Source organism: Diceros bicornis, chromosome 32 (assembly GCF_020826845.1).
Source record: "Diceros bicornis minor isolate mBicDic1 chromosome 32, mDicBic1.mat.cur, whole genome shotgun sequence".
Taxonomy (NCBI): domain Eukaryota; kingdom Metazoa; phylum Chordata; class Mammalia; order Perissodactyla; family Rhinocerotidae; genus Diceros; species Diceros bicornis.
The window spans coordinates 26516871-26537924 of NC_080771.1; the positions used below are offsets into that span (position 1 = coordinate 26516871).

Below are 21054 nucleotides of genomic sequence, written 5' to 3' on the forward strand. Positions count from 1 at the left end.
TCCATTTCCTTGCTGTTTCAGCTGAGAGAGCCTAGAGGTAAGGATATACAGTAGCAACAAGCATATTTAACACCTAGAACTTGGTTTCTAGTACTCTTCTCTAGTAAAAGGAACCAGGACTCCTTAGAGAAACTGCTGATTCTAGGACAGGGGCAGGAAATATAAAAGATGAGCTTAGAGAATCTTGTGATGTCAGAAAGTAAGAAAATGCTAAAGTGCACACGAACACATACACATACACACACACACACACACACACACAAATACACAAAATGATGGAGGTATGTGAAAAAGACACAGGATCCAATTGAAAAGGCTACTGATGAAAGCTTTTTCATCCAAGATGGAACAATTTGAGCAACAAAATAGAGTAGGACTGGATTATAAACCAATACATAACATAAATATCCATGAATCCATATGATTCATGGAGAAATAAATAAATTGGGAGAATAGACGAATCTATCATGCAGAACAATTCCAAATGATTTACATAGATACTCTGCCCTCAAGTAGAGGGGGCATAACTCCCCACTCCTTAAGTGTGTGCTGCACATAGTGACTTCCTTCCAAAGAGGAGGGAAGGATGAAAAAAATGAGTAACTGGACAGTGGGGAAACCTGACAAACACTTTTCCTCCAAGTGGTCAAAGTCAACATTGTCAATGATAAGTCATATTAACGGTATGTATTCATTTTTTTTTTTTTTTGTGAGGAAGATCAGCCCTGAGCTAACATCCGTGCTAATCCTCTTTTTGCTGAGGAAGACCGGCTCTGAGCTAACATCTATTGCCAATCCTCCTCCTTTTTTTTTCCCCCAAAGCCCCAGTAGATAGTTGTATGTCATAGTTGCACATTCTTCTAGTTGCTGTATGTGGGACGCGGCCTCAGCATGGCCGGAGAAGCAGTGTGTCGGTGCGCGCCCAGGATCTGAACCAGGGCCGCCAGCAGCAGAGCACGCGCACTTAACCGCTAAGCCACGGGGCTGGCCCTAACGGTATGTATTCTTGATATGGTGTGATGGAAATGGCACTTTACCTCTGAAGTTTGCTACTCAAAAACTCATAATTCCAGTTTACTCATGAGAAAAACAACAGACAAATTCCACTAGAGGGACATTGTACAAAAGGCTGTTCAGTATGTCTCAAAACTATTAAAATAACCAAAAAGAAAGTCTGAGAAACTGTCAAAGCCAAAAGGATCCTGAGGAAGAATGACTACTAAATGTAATGTGGTGTCCTGGACGGTATCTAGAACACAAAAGTACATTAGGTAAAAATGAAGGATATTTGAATACAATGTGGACTTTTAGTTAATGATAATATCCCAATATTGGTTCATTAATTATAACAAATGTACCAAACTAATATAAGATGTTAATAGTAAGGGAAATGGGTGTGGGGGGTAAATGACAACTTTCTGTACTATCTTTGTGATTTTTCTATAAATCTAAAACTATTTTTAAATTAAAATTTATTTTATTAAAAATACTTAAATATTAAATATTTAAAATATTAAAAAATAACATTTATTTAAAAAATGTAAAATTTCAAAAGTCATTAGACACCACACTCACTGTAGGTGAGTTGGAAGGGTTGTGTCAGGTGAGATGTTGGTAGAAGAAGTGCACTTCTAGAGCCCTGGATATTCGCAAAGTTGCAAAACTCAGTGTGCATGTTATCATCCAAGTCATCATTTACACTATTTGTCACATACTGATTAAAAAAAGAAACAAAATAGTAGCACTGAGGGCAATATAAAAATCACTTATGAAAAGTGCATTTATGTTACAGAATGTCAAGTCCCTTAACTGAAAATGTAATACAAAATAAAAGTAAATACCATTAATAAAATATTAACTGAATAAAGGTTCAATGCCAACAATGAATATTTTCGTATGTTTACTGGTTATAGCATAGAAAACACTGTTTATAGTCAATATAAATATATCTGGGAAGGGGCTTTTGGAAAAAATTTTATTACCTCTTAAATAGGTGTTCTGAGACCAATTTCAGTGTGCGTGTGGTAGGGTCCCCACACTAACAAGCAATTCTTGGACACAGTAGGTCTGAGAATTCAATTCTGACATCCTCCACCTGGAGACAGCATCAGATTCCACAGGTTAAGGGGTCAGTACTACAACACTGTCCCCACCCACTTCAGACGCCAGTTGCAAGCACAGGTTGTTACTTGTACTTCTGACCGACTGGCTATAAATCAGAAGATCCCATGACCCACTCCTTGGATTCGATTAATTTGCTTGAGTGGCTCACAGAATTCAGAGAAACATTTTACTTACTAGATTACCCGTTTATTATAAAAGGATATAACTCAGGAACAGCCAGAGGGAAGAGATGCATAGGGCAAGGTATGGGAGAAGCGTATGGAACTTCCATGCCCTCTTCAGGTGTACCACTGTCCCCCAATCTCCACTTGTTCACCAACCCAGAAGCTCTCAGAACCCTGTCCTTTTGGATTTTTATGGAGACTTCATTACATAGGCATGATTGATTAAGTCATTGGCCGTTGGCAATTGAACTCAATTTCTAGCCCCTCTCGCTTTCCTGGAGGTGGGATGGGGGTGGCACTGAAAGTTCCAACCCTCTAATCACATGGTTGGTTCTCCTGACAACCAGCTCCTCATCCTTAGGTTTCAAAAGTCACCTCATTAACATAACAAAAGACACCTTTATCACTCTTATCCTTGGAAATTCCAAGGGTTTTAGGAGCTGTGACCCAGGAACCATGGAGGAAGACCAAATATATATGAAATCACCCGAATGACCAAATATATATTTCTTACAAATCACAAAATAGCACCTCAAATATATTTTAGTTTTAAGATGAATCAATTTTGAGTAGTGACATCGGCAAAACTGCAGACTAGGAAGCCTGGACCCTCCTTCCCCCAGGAAGATATCAACTTACCAAAAACACACAAACCAATTGCCTTTGTAAGAAATCTAGAAGCCAGTTAAGAGGTTCAGGCACCAGATAAAATAATAGTTACATGAATAAAAGAAACAAAGGAGTCGCACCTTAATCTCTTTCTAGTCTTTTGATGTGACTTAGTTCCACTATGGCCTGATGCTTCTTTTTCCAATTTAAGTGTTTCACAAACACTGTGGTGGGACATACAGTTCTCTGGCAAGTTGTGCCAATAAGAAATTGAAAGCCTCATTTTACAAATTCTAACATTTTGATTTGATTTATAATGCTTTCTCAGGCAGGGTCTGGCCCATAGTATGCATATACCAAACCCTACATACTAGCAGTTGTTTTTATCTTAATCAGTGGAAAATATAACCACAAATGGCCACACAGGGAGAAGTGATTCGTGGCATCTGAATCAGCAGTACAGTAATGTGCAAAACTAGGTCTCTATGTCTTTCTGATTTTTCCCATTAGGACTCATTTTTTCTGACATTAAGTATCACTCTGGTGGGGATGGAGAATAGAAGCACAAGTCAGTAGGTCTTGGTGACCAACCCTTTTCTGCTACCAATGGGTCATTTCCCTCGGGCAAGTCGAAATTCCTCTGCTCACCAGATTTCTCCTCTGTGCAAAGTGAGCTGTAGTAATACAATGATTTCAAGAACGACATTGATTGTGTAACTCCTAGGGGCTTTCACTTTACAGGCATTGTCTTTGCCATGTGGTTGATACTCTACTTATCCTTGGTGCACAGATGAGGGAACTAAGAATCAGAGATGATAAGCACTTGCCCAAGAGCATGCAGCTGGTTGGTGCATGGAGCTGGAGCAAACATTGAACCTGGGCTGCCAAACTCCAACATTGCTTGCTCAAACCACTACTCTGTAAGTCAGAATGCGGAAATCTAAGGCCAGTAAGTAATTGAGGGCCCACTATGTGCTAGGTACCCAGTAGAGGGTTGTCACACATTCTAACAATGGTTCTTTAGTCACTATTCTCTTATTTTTTAAAAAAGGGATATCAAAGACCAGAGTAATTGAGTCACTTCCTCAGAACCATAGTGAAAGCTGAATTCGTATCTAGGCTTCTCTGTTTACAACGTCCAAGCTCTCTCCACTGCTCCACATTGTCCGAGCAGCTCTCTCTCCTCTGTGGCCATCAGGCAGGGACCTGTGTTGCAGGGGTTTGAAATGCTCAGGTCTTCTATTCAGTGCCAGCCTCCAACTCATTCTCTTACCATAGCCCATTGACATGGAAAAATCCATCATTAATGGCTGCTATGATAATTTACACTTTGTCCTAAGAAGTTACCATTGATAGGAAAGGTTCAATTATTTTTCATTTTGATATGTGTACTGATCCTTTGAAAATGTTTTCTCTAATTTGTTTAATGGGAACAATTAAGTCTGAAGCTTTATTAGGAAGAACACTCTTCTCTTTCGGACAGCCCGAGACCCTGTGCCTCCGTGTGGAGTCATTGAAAGTAATGGTTTTAGAGCTTTGCAGACCAGAATGTGGAGCCCAGCCTTCTCTCCTGCTCACTTTAGATATACCGCTAAACTTCACTGAGGTTCCATCTCTTTGTCTGTAAAATAGGCACAATGATATTTCCCTCCAAGATTGCTATAATAATTTAATTAGATAACAAATGGCATATAGTATGTGTTCAATAAAATTTAATCTCCTTCAATCATTACTTAACAGAAATTGTCAATTTATGTCTGCTTTTGCTTAACATGTTATGTTTGAAAAGAACAAAAGCAGGGACGTAGGCCCAGGAATACAGAGTAAACACTCAAGCGATAACCTTTGTTTTCCACTGCTGGTTTTTTCTAGGGCCTCAGGTTTTTGCTGCTGCTGATGGGGGTCAGGGAGGAGGTGTGCCCTGATCTGATGGGCAGTAAGTCCTGGGGTGGGAGCATTAAAATTGGAGTTAGAAAAACAAAGTCCAATCCTCAGCCCTTTACATACTAACTGTATGGCCTCTTCAAATCATTTAAATTCCCCATTCTTGTTTTCTCATCTGTAAAATAGGAAAAGCAAAAATATCCATTCTGCTTTGAAAAAGCTAAAATATTTGTTTAGCTCTTATGGTTATGCAGGAGGATGCTTCTGTTATTTTCCCCCTATTTTGTTCATTCTGTAGGTTGTTGCTGCTAAAGACTTATGTTTTTTCTAATTTGTAATCACCAAGAAGTGCTTGAGAACTCCAGTATTCCCATTCTTAGAAAATCTAGTACATTATCAGTTAACTATCTTGACATTTATTTTAACGAGATTATTTATGCTCTATGATACCATGTGATACACTTATCATTATGTGATATTAACTCTATTATTTAAATATTTTAATATTCTAATCAAGAAATAGCAGTATCCATGGATCAGTCATCGGAAGAGTAATTTCTCTGTAGTCGTTGATTTTACTCCTCTTTCCTTTAGACCATTGAATTACATCTTTATATTGTTGAGGTTTGGTATGAGTGTGTGTGTGTGTGTGTGTGTGTGTGTACACATGTGTGGGGGTTTCCCTTTCTTCAGTATGGCATCATTTTTCATTTTAGGCCTTTTGGGAGTTGTTATTAAAGACTTTGATTGTAGAATGCTACATGCCTGTTCACAGCATGAAGCGTTCGTCAAAATAAATCTATCCACAGCATTTAATCTGTGGATTTGTACTCTTGATGAACTAAAATAAGAAATGTTAATTTCTTGCAGACTATTACCAGTTGATTTCAAATATCTGCCAAACAGGAAGGTCTGTTTCCATGTGAGGAATTTCTGTAATAAAATCCTGGCACCATAGCTGAAGAGGATAGTTTTATATAAACAGAAAGAAACAACAGCAAGTATTTTCCCTGAGGACAGTTTTAGCTACAATTTACCAATGCTCCTTAGTTATTTCTGTCTTATTTTATGCTTTTGTTTTGAAACATAACCCAATTTTACCTGGATGTGCTCCCGGATATTCAGGAATTAGCTCAGTATGTTGACTGGCTCTGCCAAAGGCAAGACCTCCAGAAAATCAGGAGGCTCCACCGCCTCGCCTCTTCCCCCACTCACCTCTCCAGAGGGGAGAAAAGGGTTAAGGTTTATTGGAGAATAGAGGAGAGGGGAGGGAGCCCCGAGGAGGCCGGGAGCAGCAGGCCGCGCCTGCAGGTCCAGCTTTCATCAGCAGCGCAGCGCTCGGCGGAGCTCTGAGCGCTGCCGTGAATTGGGAGCAGGGATGCTGCTGCCAATTTCTGGGACCGCTGCTGTGAGGAGTGGGCGTGGCCTCGGCGGTGTGGATGCTTGTTAGAAAAGATGCTGGGTGCCTTCCAGTGAGGAGTCAGGGCTGTAGTGTGTGTGTGTGTGTGTGTGCGTAAGAGAGAGAGAGAGACTCGGAGAGAGACGGAGAGAGAGAGAGAAAGGAGGGAAGGAGACAGGAGGGAAGGAAACAGAAAGACTGAGCAACTCAGAGGTGCTGAAGACCCAGAGAGCTGGGAGAGGGACTGAGAATAGGACTGGAGTGCTCGGAAAGCCACTCAAGATCTTGTGGGGGAGCCCAATAAATGTAAGCATGGGGTCTGTCACCGGAGCTGTCCTCAAGACGCTACTTCTGTTATCTACTCAAAATTGGAACAGAGTCGCAGCTGGAAATTCCTGTAAGTATACAGCAAATGATTTAAAACTTGCGTGAGGGTTCTCTGCAAAACTTTAATTCTGTTGTTTTTTTATGATTATTATCTGCAAGTAGAATTGCTGCAAAGCAGATTGCTATAAATGAAGCATCACTTAAAAATCTTGCAGATATGACTAGGTTTACACATGTTTTTCCTCTTGGTCTGGTCAAAATGAGCAAAGTGTCATTTCTCTTTTTGTTTATGAGCAGAATCTTATTTTCTCTTCTTTGAATATTCATTAAGAAAGCTCAAGTTCTAGCAAAACATTAAATTAGCATCTTAACCAGAGAATAGCCTGCGAATGTCTTCATTTCTTCCTTTTTTAGGATTATTGAATTTTATTGGAATTATGTCTAACAGGAAAACCACTGGCAGACTTTACATTGTGCTGCATTAGCTTAGATTTCCGAAGTTTGCAATTTGGCAGACTGGTAGCTGGCTACATCTTTAAAATGATGCCAGGCTAATAACTGAAATGGACTGCAGCATTCAGGAGCAGAATTGGTGGAGGTGAACCTCGATATTGAGGATTGTGCCCTTACTGCTAAAACATTAGGACTTGAGCGCTCCTGAAAGACAGGGCTTGCTTCCTACATTTTACTTAAAGGAAATACATTCAAGTGATTTTTCAAAAGTGTTCTTCAGTGGTTGAATTTTTAACTTTATAAATTTGTGACTGAGTCTGCTGGTTCTGAGTTAATTGGTTCAGGGAAAATTTATTAAGACCTTATTTCTAATTTAAGTATCATCCAAAATAATTTGGCAGAACTCTCTTCATCCCTTTTTTATTAGAAATAGAAAAAGTTTTAAAAGTTATATTTGGCTTAAAGTCTCGAAATGGGAGAATTTCCCCCTCTGTGATGAATGATAAACAAGATCTGCAAATACAACTTTTTATCTCTTTCTTGGATTTTAAAGGAAAAGCTCATTTGCTTTCCAAGAAAGGGCTATGAGGCCTGTTCAGGAATTTATGCTGCTGCTGTACAACAAGGTTTAGGTTTGGGGGACAAATAAGCCAGTAATAAGACATCTGCTGTGGCATATCCCTTGAGTATGCTAAAGGCCTCTGAAGTGGGAAAAACATTGTAAATGACCTTACTGGTCCGAGTCAAATGTACATTTACACTGCATGTGATTTCATGTTTCCATTCAATATTAACTCAATGTCATGGTGTATCTATCACTCTGAAAGAAGAGAATTCACTCGGATGCTGCACTGTGTTTCAGATTCAGTTCTAATCTGGGTGTGTAAGAATCCCATGAGTCAATAACACGTGCATATTTTCACCTCGTCAAAATCTTGGAATGCTAAAATGGTAGCATTTGACCAACATTACCACAAACAAACAATCGCAACACAGACACACACACACACACACAAAGTTTTGTAGAAAAGGCATAAGTAATCCATCCTCCAACTACCAAGTTCAACAAAAAAGGAAGGCACTAGAGGTCACTCTTACAATGTAAAGTGCATTACTCGAAGCATCCTTCCCTTAGGAAAAGCAGAACTCAAGTCTGGCCTAGATGCAGCCATGTCTTTCCAATACAATGCTTGTTTATAATATACTAAGATGATTGATTGGGCAACTAGTTGTTTACAATTGTTTTTTTTCTTGAAGGCCAATACAAGGCAGATCGACGTTAGATAGCTTTTTTTGGTAATATATCTTCTTAGGAAAGGAAAGATGAGCTGCCGAGAAGATCTGAGGAGAGCAGAATCTTCATGGGTGCTTAGCTCTGGCTGGGCCTCTGCCTGACACTTAAAATTTCAATCCTGGTTCTGTATCCTTTCAGCCTTGGTTTGTTCAGGAAGTAGTTTAATGCTCTTCTAAACGTTTGATAAACTTAAAGAATCCATAAAATTTTAAATTATTAGGAATATTTAAATATTAAAGTTGGAGTTCCTGGTTACCATATATGTTGAGGTGAATGTTCTTAAAGTGTCAAAAATGCAATTAAATGACTTTAGATAATTAAAGTTGCGTTTAGTAATTTCTTGTTAATATCACTTTGACAGTATGATTTGCAGCAGTATATATAAAAGAAAACATTCATTCCCCAATTTTTATTTTATTCTTCAATATTTAGTAAGTATTTTTTTTTTTTTTTTGGAAGGAGGCAAGATCTACTTATTACCAAGGTGCTTCATATGTTTTATCCTTGTTGGAAGAACAAGTATATATGTTTACCAGCAAGGCTGGAATTCAGTGTACGGACAAGCAACCGTCAACCAGCATAAGCTTTTTTAAAGTGTTACAATAACTCCAATGATTCTTCTGAACAAGACTTTATATTAAAACATGAATCAATCTTGAATACCAACGTTAAAGTCAGGGAGAACTGAATACAAATAAAGAAAATTAAAGGTCTGTCTCTCAGGTGAATATAAAGACCTTCTCCCTTTATTTACAGCTGATTCACCAGGAGCAAATCTGTTATCCACTGAGTCAGCCCAAGGCTGCCAATGGGAAAGCTTTCATGGGACAGGACTCTAAACCAGGGACAGCCCAGGGATTAGGTGCACTACAATTTGAACGTTAGCTTATCAAATTAATCAACAGGGAAACTTTACATTAGAAGGATTCTGTGCAAACACACACACATACACACACATACATGTTCCTATATATGCATATGTATGTGTGTATATATGTACATAAATACGTGTAAACCACCAAACTCATGTGCTCACGTGTTTTTGGTGGCTCTGCTTACTCCTTGTCTGTCTAAGGATGAACTATGTTGAATGGACCACAATCTTTGCCGACTAGAGCTCTACCTGACGTTTCGAAAGTAGTGAGCCAGTCCCGGGTCTTTCCTCTTTGTGTTGGTCAAGGCAAGTTTGTTGTTATATTGAGGCGTCCCTTTCATGAAAGTCTAGAGACAGATCCTCCTAGAAGGGCTCACACTTTGAGAAGCTGCACAAGCTGTTTTGGGTGTCTTCACTTGCACTGAGAACGAAGACAACCCTTCATTTTATAATTGCTCTTATGAACCCACAATTTCTTTCTGAACATTAAGACATTGTTGGGGGAGGGGCTGACTCCCCATAAAAGAAGGAACAGAGTAAGTAGTAAGGCAAATAAGAGGTTTGCTTTTATTTTCACTCTTGCAGATCATGTGATGGAGGCTCTTTGGCCTCAGGTATTCTGAGCCTTACTCTGAGACTATCTAATGGTCACAAGTAGCTTATGAATGACTTAGTTAGAAGTTAACTTCTCACTGCGTTCTTTCTTTTCTCTAACTGGAATAAAGGCTATCTCTGATATCTAACCTGAAAGAAAAGCTAAAGAATGTGTTAAAATCAACAATAGATGAAGCTAATCACTTGTGTAGATGATCACTCTTGCCAGCTGGGGGATGCAACCTGAATGTAACTGGACCGATTCTCAAATTACAAACTCAATCTTGTAATTCTTTCTAGAAGCTTCCTTCATTTCCTCCTCCTCCTCCCCCAAATTCTTTTCCATAGCAAAAAATAACTAGAATCCAACACTAAAGTATTGATAAAATATAATTATATGATGCGTTACATAAAGAGCTGGCCTTTGCATAGAAAGATAAGCGTGCGCTCTGACTCACTCTTCTAACAACAATACTGATGTGTTTTCATCAATTTGGTGCATTCTTCCCACTCCTGATTATACGCATCCCAAATCACTTCTGATAAGGGCAGCCTCCAGCTATGGGGTTAACACAGCTCATGGCTAACATGGAGATCAAACACATGAGTTTCACATGATACCTGGTGCTTACTCTAAGTAATAAACATTTTAATGTCTTCTAAAATTAACTTTGGAATTTGTATCATATATAAACAATTTTGTTATGGGAGCCAATCTCTATATCAAGATTGAATTAATTTACCTCTTCAGTGGAAACAGATTAATAGAGTTGTATAACATCCATTGTAAGAGAATGTAATATTTAGCTGAGAAGTTGATAAAATATGGCCCATGGGCCAAATCTAGCCTGCTGCCTGTTTTATATAGTCTGTGAGCTAAGAATGGTTTTTACGTTTTTAAATGTTTAAAAAAAATTAAAGGAAGAATTCTTTGTGGCACAAAAGAATTATATGAAATTCAAATTTCAGTCATACATTCTTCCCATTAGTAGACGTGTATGGCAAAAAATTGGTACTCAATTATTATTATTATATTTTAATTTTATGAATAAAATTTTCTTAAAATTGATTTCCCTCTTGTTATATAAGGACCTACATAATATTTGTTACTATCTGGCCCTTTATAGAAAAAGTTTATTCATCCCTGATTTAAATAATATACAATATAATATAATGAAGAGACGTGGATAGTGTATAAATTATAGTGCTGTGATAAAAATTGGGTCTTAGTAGCACACAAATACATACATGGAGAGTTGTGACAGTGAGGGTAATGCTACTATTGCTAGTGGAAGAAAGCTTCAAGTTAGTATCTTCTTTGTATGTTTCCTCTTAAAGACTTTATTGTTCAGAAATCTTGTTATTTCAGTGGGTATGAATTATTTATGACTATTTGTAAAATTTCAGCAGTTTTGGTTGCTAAGGGGGCCCTTTCAATCTCAAGTAATCCAATTAGTATGAGAAGTTCAATAAAGTGTATAAATAATTGCATCTTACATATTTTTAGTGAAAATGCTGTTGTTTTATACTTTCATGGGTGTAAAATATTCCCCTTCATACTAATCAGAAGCTTGCATCTGGAATCAGTGATTGTACGAGGAAAATGATCTTATTGGAAGGGTGTTCTTGGCCCTATGACTTTTACAGTAGCAGCTTCCTAAAAATTCTGAAATTGGCAAACCTTCTAGAATAAATTGAAAAATAGATTTTTATGTAAGCACTGCCCACTGAGAATTCATAATAATTAAGCAGATGCCTTTCACCTACTCATGCCAACATAGCTAATTTTTCTGTAAATGCCTTGTCCATTTAGAATTGTTTTCCAAGAACTGATCATTTGCTTCATTTCATTTACATTATCCTGTTTACTGCAGTTTTTAAAAAAAAGTTTAAGTTAGAAATTATGGTGGGGCAAAATATTTTAAAAATTCTTTTTATTCTAAATTCCACTGTAGCATTTTTTTTCAAAATAAATGGCCATATGTTAAAATAATTTCTTTTTCATAATACTGTTTTTAATGATTCAGCTCCAGTGAAGATTTCTGTGTAAATGAAAGCTCAATTTCCAAATCAAAGACAGCCTAGGACAGTCTCATAGAGCTTACTGAGATGTGACTTACTCTAGGTGTCAACAAGAATTGTGATGGGGTTCGTGACGATCCACTGTAAATAGATGACAAGGGACAGTGACTCGCATTGCATGGCTCTGAATTTTTTTATGTTAGAATATCAGTCTTGCTTTACAAATACTTATTTTTCATAATTTGATTATATTTAGAATTTGAATTTCTTTTACTTCAGATAAATTAATATTGGGGCCTTAATATCATCAGTTAATGAATCACATGACCGTTAGGTTGCCAATTTGTCAGGTTATCTAAGAAGTCCTTCACTATCCTTTCTAAAAATCTTTTCCTTTCGTTCTTAGTGATTGAAAGTTTACAGAATGGCCCAGTTCCTGAAAACAGTAGGAAGAATAATAAGAATTTATCCAACATTGGTATTTAAATCTCAGATATACATGTTCCGATTGGTAGGTGAATATTTCTGGTGAAAGGTTAAATAATGCAGATTTTGATCTCATTTTTTCAATGGCTTGGTGTTTCAATTATTGCTCAGCTTATTTTTTTTTCATTTTTATTGATTCAGAAATTTTGGCCTCAATAACTTGTTTAATATTTATGTAGTATGATTGCTGTTTTTCAAATTAACTAGTATGATATGGAAGGTAGACCCATCACAGACTATGTGTTTAAAACAGATGTTTCATGACTTAACCACGTGCATGAGGTGAAATCAGCTGTGTTGTTGTGGTTGGTGGTGGTGGGGTGAATTCTCATAGAATGTATGGATAATTGTTTTAATGGGTATTTCAGTTAATAACTTTTAGAAATATTCTTTAACAAACAGATCTCTAAAAACAAGTCTTGAATTGTAGCATCAAATGCTAAGGTCAGTTTGATTTTTGTCACTTAAAAAAGAAAAATTTCAGAAAGAGAAATAAATGTCCCAAACTAAATGCAGACAAAAATTATGGAGCTTTAGGAGACCCTGTGACTGAAAGTCCTTCTTTAAGGAGGAATGAACTCACAAAAAGCCTCAATGAACTGAATATACTTAAATTAAATAATTTACCCTGAAGATTAATATTGTAATTTGAAGGCTTTGAGGTTATTAAAAAAGGTTTACTATTTCTTGAGAAATAATAGATAGTGTACCCATAACTCTAAGTTACAGTACATTGCATTTCTAAATAACAAAGATGTTACTGATGATTGGATTGTCTTCTTAACTACCTTTTTGGGAAACTTTGATGTCTGAGATTTCAACAGTCAAATTTCTTCAATGAGTTCTAAGGCTGTAGTTGTCTGGCTGTGTGCGTCAATTAGGTATGCTTGTATATATGTATGTATGTATACATATTTATTTATTTGACTTCTAGAACTAGTCTTTCTTGTTTTTGATCTATGAATTTAGACCCACCACAATGCTGATTGCTGCGGGGTCCTGATGACTATTGCTAAAGACCAAATCTGATATACTATTGCATAAATAAAGATATTTTTCTATCCCAATTGACTTTTGAAGGATAAAGTTTTCGTCAAAATGTCTTTTGCCAAGCTATCCACATATATGGCACCTGAAACCACAATGTTATGTAATGGTGAAGAATGTTTACCCAAAATCCAGTACAAATTATCATTATTGCTTCGTTTCTCCTGAGGAAAATTGGTATTTGCAAGAGGAAGAGTATGTGCTTGTTTTTTTTTTTTTTTTTCCCTCCCAATGAATTTTCATCATGGTTCATGGAAAAGTAGTACTCTAGTAATAAAATTGGAGAAATAGCATAACAGGAGGTAAAAATGAGCCTGTTTATGTTACAGTTAATGAGTCATTCCAATGTAATAATTGGAAAAGTGAGTGAAGCCTGAAAACATTTGACATTTTAAGTAGTTTAAAATTAGTAACTATAAAATTTTTTAATGCCATAAGTATTTAATAGTGCAGTGATGAAATTTACCTTTAAGATTTTAAAATCACAAAGGAAAAAAATGATATGATATGTATCGTTGGCTTATATCTCTAATTACTTTTTTTATTAAGTACCTCTCATTGCTCAGCAGTGCTCTAGAATAAGATGTTATATGCTTCTAAATCATAAAAGACATATTTGTTTCTATAACCATGTTTTTTCCCTCTGGCAATTATGGTACTTACAAATGAGGTCAGACGTTGATATTAGTTTAGGAACAGCATGTAAATATATAAATTCACCTGCCTTTCTAAATAACATTTATTGTATAGTTTTTAGACAAACTATAACCTGTAATTTCATTGCTTGACTTGCTCGGCAGTTATAACCTACAGAGAGATATTTTTAAAATGTCCTTTGAATAAGGGCGCTGATGAACTCTCCCAGGAATTGGTCACAAGCCTTGGAGTTGGTAGATGCCTGGATGACATTGGACAGACATTTGAGCTCTGTGGCCCACAACAGAAAGCCCCACATTTTCCTGTCAGTATAAACCAATTATCTTTGTTATATCAGACCCGAGAGAGATTTTTTGGGAAAATTTGAGAAAGCTAAATTTCTCTCTGGGCTAATAACTTTGTTCTAAAAGGTTGAATATATACTTAGATCTTCAAGACTTGTCTTTAGTTTTCAAAGACATTGATATGTGTTTGTCTTTTAAAATATGTTGATCAGCAGATAAACAAAAAGAAGAAGAAACTAAACTGAAAATAGTCTGTAAGGGAAATGTGTTGCTGAGAGGAAATTGTCATTGTGTATGTGTGTGCGTGTGCGTGTGTGTGTGTGCGCGCGCATATGTTGGAAGACATTGTTTATGGGAATTGGAGAACGGTCCATATTGGTAGAGAAATGGAAAACACTGCCCCTAGGTGGCACATTTTTAATTAAGTAATGTTGGAGTATAGAATAAGATTATTTCTTATTTGCTACCATACCAGAATAATCTCCAGTATGGTTTTAGAACAGTATGTGGGATTAAAAAATAGCCAGAGGTCTTTTGGATCCAGTTTAAACTCATCCCAGATAGAGGGACAGTGTTGCCCTTTTGTGACCCCAAAGTGCTTTATTTTCTAGAATATGACCTGAAGACCTCAGGGTCCCCAACACTGAACTCAACTTCTAGTCAGTCCCAGGGTGCTAGTCTTTTTGAAGATGGCAATGAAGGCAAAAAATGGCAGGAGAGATTTTGGCTTAGAAGCCACTAGATAAATTGAAGCAAAATTTAACTCTTGAAGACAATGCGGTAAAGTGATACTGGTACCAAGAGAAGGGCATTATAAACAAAGTTTAACATTTTTCACATCATTCACTTTTATCTCTCAATTCTGACTGATTTTAAACAAAAAGAATCTATCTCCAAGGCAGAAAGCTGCATGAATGCTTAGTGATCCTCATAATTAAGGATTTATAATACATATTTACATTTGCCATGTTTTAGATGTTTGGAACTTAATTAAAAGAACATTGCTAAAATAAAAGCAATTCTATCGAAAGTGGTGGTGAGGGAATTCTGTGTAAGGTTATAAAGCTGCTCAATTAGGCTCTTTTGTTCCATTGTGTGTATATTTCTGTGCTTATTTGAACTGTTGTGCTTTAACATGGAGCTTGTGCTATAATCCAGTTAAGAAAACTTCATGCGCCTGTAGAATGTCATCAGACAACCTCTGAAGTATCATAAGATGTGTAACCTTTCCTAAAATAAACAAAAGAGAGAGATAATTTGGGAAAAGAACTAGGATACATTTCAGAAAGCAAAGAGCAAACATTGAAGATAAGATTTGGTTTCTTAAATTCATAGCATCCTATAGGACCTTATCACCAAACAGAATATGATAAAATAAAATATTTCATAGTCAATTGTCTACTAGAGAAATGGAAAAAGAAGGCTAATAAAAATATGATGTAGAATTTTAGGTACTAAGAATAAAATTATGACCACAATAATTTGCTGTGTTTGACATATAAAACGGAGTCATTTACTGTGTGGCCTTGTAAATGACCACATTCATTTCTTGAAAGCCTTGCTATGTGCTTGCCTATGGAATGGTTTCTTTCTCAATCTCTCTCTCTCTGTAATTGCAACATGAAATAGATTAGCATGAAAAGAATGTATATAGTGTCATTAATCACTGAAACATTCTCTGGAGAAGATGCCTACCGTTCTGTTTTTCTGAGTTAGCAAAATTGAGCCTTCCGTGATCATTTTCCTCTTTCATTTTCCTGGATGTGAGGATGCTCTGGCCGTGGCATCTGTCATCTTAATGATTGCCGGGATTGATCTGACTGATATGACTGGCGAGGCAGCTGTCCCCTTCCTCCCTCACTACTTCCTGTGACTTTCCTTCCATATCATGCAAAATTTCGAAATACTACACATAGTATCGTATTTTTAGATGTCTGCCATACTGCCTTGATTTATTTATTCAATTCTAAGGTTTTTATCAAAAAAGAAAACAAGTCTTGCCTCGTAGCTATATTTCACTGTTAGGTGTTTTCAACATTAAGTTCAGACTCATTAGCATAGCAAACAAATATCTTCTTACTCTGTATTATTTGCTGATGTTTCCACTTTTGTCTTCTTAACTGCTTTCTCTCCCTCATAATCCTGCCCCACTAAGGTCCTCTAGCCTCTATGACCTGGCCTTTTATGTTCCCTTTGCCTGATTGCCCTCCATCACTTCCCTCCAAATTCTTCTGGAAAACTTCTACTCAAAGCAAGTCTCACCTCCTTCCTCTGTGGAGTCCTACCTGATCAAACCACCTCAACTCTCCCCATTCTCTTAGCAGAAATTCCATAGCACCTGAGTGTTTGCTTATTCCTGCCCTGATTATTGAGTATCAAAACTGATTTTTAAAAAAATATATCTCCTTTACAAAACTGTGAAATCTTTGAAAGGCAAAGGTATTATTTTAATCATTTCTGTGTCTGCAACACCTAGCACAGTGCCTGGAGTAAAGAGGATGTTCAGTAAATGTGGAAAGAATACACTGATAGATGGCTTATTTTTTTTCAGTTGAAACACCAAAAAAAGGAGATGAACAGAATCAGGTTAGATATATTGGAGTATTGTGTGTTATTTTAATGATGAAAAAGTCATTTTTATTTAGGAGGCCATTTACTTTTGCTATTGTTCTTAAAACTTTATTTGACTTGATATTTATCTCTATTACATTTCAGTTAGTTGGTTCAGTTGGAATACTTCATTCTAGTTTGTCGTAATCCATTAGGATCCATATTATCATTGCCAACCTGCTCTATTGTTTCTTTCTCTCTCTCTCTTTCCCTCTCTGCTCCCCTTTTTTATTTATAGCAGATGTAATTTGGTAGGCCACTATATCAAATCATTTTTGGATTGAGGACTCTCAATGAACAGGCAAACAAAAAATATATCAAGAGTATAAAGTTGGCACAGCACCTGCCCCCAGCCAGGCCATCCATGTGCCTCTCCATCCCGGTAGCACTTCCCAGGTCATCTCCTTCAGTTTGAAAGTTGTACTGCAAAGTTCTCTCTGCATTCTGGGAAGAAATTTTCAACTCCTTCATCTGTCTTGGACTTCAATTCCTTTCTGTTGGCCTTTATTTTACACTTTCCCATTTGACGACTTTTCTCCTTTACAGAGGACAGAAGAAAAATAAAATTAATTTTCTTTTCATCATTAACCTTATAAAAAGTGTACGTGCTCCTTCCTTGCTCTTCTCTTTCCTACAAACATACGCAAACCTTTTTTTCATTGCCTTTAGTAATTTTTACAAGCTTAGTGATTTCGGAAGCTTTATTTTCCTCTTTTAATTGCACACGTGTTCTTTTGTTTTTATTGTTTTCCTGTAAAACTTCATCATTTTTTTTAGATTCCTCCCACATTTCTTCCTCCTCACTGTATACATTTGTGACTTTTATTGCCAGAATTTTATACTTCATAGCTTTCCACGCATGTTGACATATGTTATCATTAATATTGACAAATATTCCTTTTGCATTAGGCTCTGTGGACTCTAAGGTGGTGGAGTGTACCTCAAAGGCTTGTGAGGCAGATATTATTATCACTATTTTACAAACTAAGAAATTGAAATTTAGGAGGTACTTCCAAAACCACCGAGTAAGGAAGAATAGAGCTGAGACCTGGACCCAATGTCAATGACACCAAATCCATTGCTCTTTGAAATGGGATACACTCATCTTCTCCATGAGCCTTTGAAGTCACCTGCTCTGAGTATTAGAACCCACATGTGCCTGCTCTCAGGGCTCCCTCCCTGGTGTGATAAATTATAAGTTAGTATGCTCACTTTCTTCCAAGGATCCTGTCACTTGCATTTTATCAAAGAGCTCTTCTTTACTAGTCGGAGTGAAGTGTCAAGCATCACTCACAACTGTGTAAGTGTATGTAATTTATGTACAGAACTAAAATTTTCTCCTCTGCATGTACACTGACCCTCTTTGCTCCTTGGTACCCAAAGACCTATCCACTCCATCTAAATTCTTTCTTTGATTCGACAATTCCAAGAACAGGTTATAAGGGGCTGAAACAGTTCAAATCACAGAAAAAAACCAAATCCTTTCTGCAAGATTACAACACTGCCTGACCAAGGCACTTGCCAGTTTTGTTTCTTTCTCAACAAAACCACTCTCCTTCCCCATGTTCAGGGATACGTTCCCTTTGGGTGCTATATTAGTCTGCTAGGGCTGCCATAACAAAATACCACAGACTGGATGGCTTAAACAACAGAAATTTCTTTTCTCAAAGTTCTGGAGGCTAGAAGTCAAAGATCAAGGTGCCAACTGGGTTGGTTTCTGGTGAGACCTCTCATCCTGGCTTGCAGATGGCTGCCTTCTCACTTTGTCTTCACCTGGCCTCTCCTCTGTGTGTGTGATCAATCAGAGAGAGATCTCTGGTGTCTCTTTCTCTTCCTGTGAGGACTCCAGTCTTATCCCATGAGGACTCCACTCTTACGATCTCATATAACCTTAATTATCTCCTTAAAGGCCCTGTCTCCAAATATAGAGATCTTCCTCGACTTACGATGGGGTTATTTCCCGATAAACCCATCGTAAGCTGAAAATGTTGTTAGTTAAAAATGCATTTAATGCACCTAACCTACTGAACATCACATCTTAGCCTAGCCTACCTTAAACGTGCTCAGAACACTTACATTAGCCTAGAGTTGGGCAAAGTCATCTAATACAAAGACAATTTTATAATAAAGTGTTGAATATCTCATGTAATTTATTAAATACTGTACTTTGAAAGTGAAAAACAGAATGGTTGTCTGGGTACAGAATGGTTGTAAGTATATTGCTTGTTACCCTCACGATTGCAAAGCTGACTGGGAGCTGCAGCTCGCTGCTGATGACCAGCATCACAAAAGAGTATCCTACTGAATATCAAATATCGCTAGCCTGGGAAAAGACCAAAGTTCAAAATTCGAAGTACGGTTTCTACTGAATGTGTATTGTGTTTGCATCATTGTAAAATTGAAAAATTGTAAGTCAAACCGTCGTAAGTCGAGGACTGTCTGTAGTCACACTGGGGGTTAAGGCTCCAGTATACGAATTTGGGGGGGGGGGTCACAATTCAGTCCATAACAAGTGCTCTCCCTCTTCCAACTGCCTGAAGAAAGTGACTTTTCTCTTGGTATTTGGGAGAATTTTTGAAATTTCAACAGCAGATGTATTGCTTTTACTGACTGAAACTTATCGAGTGAAGCCATCTTCCATTTGTATCCGTCCTCAATGGCATTGCTGCCATCGCATGCTCTGTGCTCATCCGTTAGCTCCCACCGCCTGGTTGCCACGGGGTGCCATCACCCTGTCCTTTCTCTTTTTCTTTCTTTTTATCTGCACCTGCTGCTCTCCAGCTGCCTCTACCCGAGAGTTTCTGGTATCCCTTAGAGGAATGCATCTTAATGATACAAAAAAATGCCTCCCCATCATTTCCCAACAGTTTTATATCTTTGAAGCTACTCATTTCCTTCCAGTGCATTATTTTGTTCTAAATTCTCCTTCCAACACTCTTAGAGATACATAGGATGATCATTGACTGCCCTTTATTAAAATCACCTCTTTATTTGTCACCTGCACTCCCACAGCTGTGATCACAAATATTATTTTATCCCCTTCCAAATTACTTTCCCCTTTATGTTACTGAGCTCCAGTTGTGTTGTGATTAGCTCTGTGTGTTTCTCACGTCCCCTTCCCAAAAGCTGATTTTGCAGTTTGCTTTCTCTGGCACTTTTCACTTCTAATCTGTACATCTCAAGGCACACAGATTCTCCTTTTTCTTCCCGCGATATCTTCTATGTTTAGCCAAAACCAAACAGACAATCATCATTCTAATAACTTCTTTAAATTCAATTTAAAGTTGGTCTAATTTTAAATTTGTAGAATGCCCTCGTCGTATCAGGAACTGGGACAGATGTTTGCCATACATTACTTCACTCAATCTAACACAGCATCTGTTCACACACCAGTTTTTTTTCTTACGCATGTTTTTCCATCCTCTCCAGTGCATTTCTCTTGTGGCTGAAAGTCTTTGTATTTATCTTTTTTAATGGTTCATAGTAACCTATCAAGTGGATGAGCTCTTTATTTAAACATTCCTCTATTTTGAACCAATTGGTTGTTTGTTGATTTACTTTTTAAATTGTCTTAGTCTACCAGCGTCTGTTTGTGGTGGTATATGGCTGTCTTAAGATTCTTGTAATTCCCTAAGATCACAATATCTTAAGCCATTTACAAATGCCAATTTCATGAAGTGTTCAACGTCTTTGTCCCACTTTGGCAAAGATCTAAGTTAATTTTGGAAGAAACAGCCATCTTACACCCTTCCTTTCCTGCTCAAGAATTTATAACACTTAAAGTTGGTTCTACATCTCTTCTAGCAGTATCATTTGTTCAAACATGAATCAGAGGTGATGGGTAGAGATTGCCACATTTGACAGACCTCAGAAGTGCATCTGTCACCCTCCAGGAACCCCGCTCACTCATCAATTGGTCTTGTCAGTTATACACACAGCCATCTTGTCTCTCCAGCCCTCAGCAGCATCACCAATCATCCCTACATGTGTCCCTCTCAGGAGCCCAACGCCAGTGGCCTCTGACGGGCTGCTGCAAAGGCAGGTTTTGGTTGTTACCATGAGCCTAGTGTCTTCTCCAGAAGGCATGAATCACTATTTATGGGAAGAACCTCTTAGCTGCATTCACTTCCTTGGATTTTGATTTCCTTCTGGCGTCTTAGAGTTTTGTCTTTATTTTTAAGAAATTTGTAATTTCTTCCATATTTTCAAGAAAAATTGCAACATCT

At 37.4% G+C, this 21054-nt stretch overlaps 1 protein-coding gene across 1 annotated transcript in view; it reads left to right on the forward strand.

Moving 5' to 3' along the window:
* Positions 1 to 6328: 6328 nt before the first annotated feature.
* CNTNAP4 (contactin associated protein family member 4) overlaps positions 6329 to 21054 on the forward strand; it is a 261402-nt gene continuing 246676 nt past the window's right edge. The window contains exon 1 of the mRNA XM_058528320.1: positions 6329 to 6577. Within this exon, the coding sequence (XP_058384303.1) occupies positions 6493 to 6577 (85 nt within the window). The 5' untranslated portion in view covers positions 6329 to 6492. The remainder of the gene's footprint in view (positions 6578 to 21054) is intronic.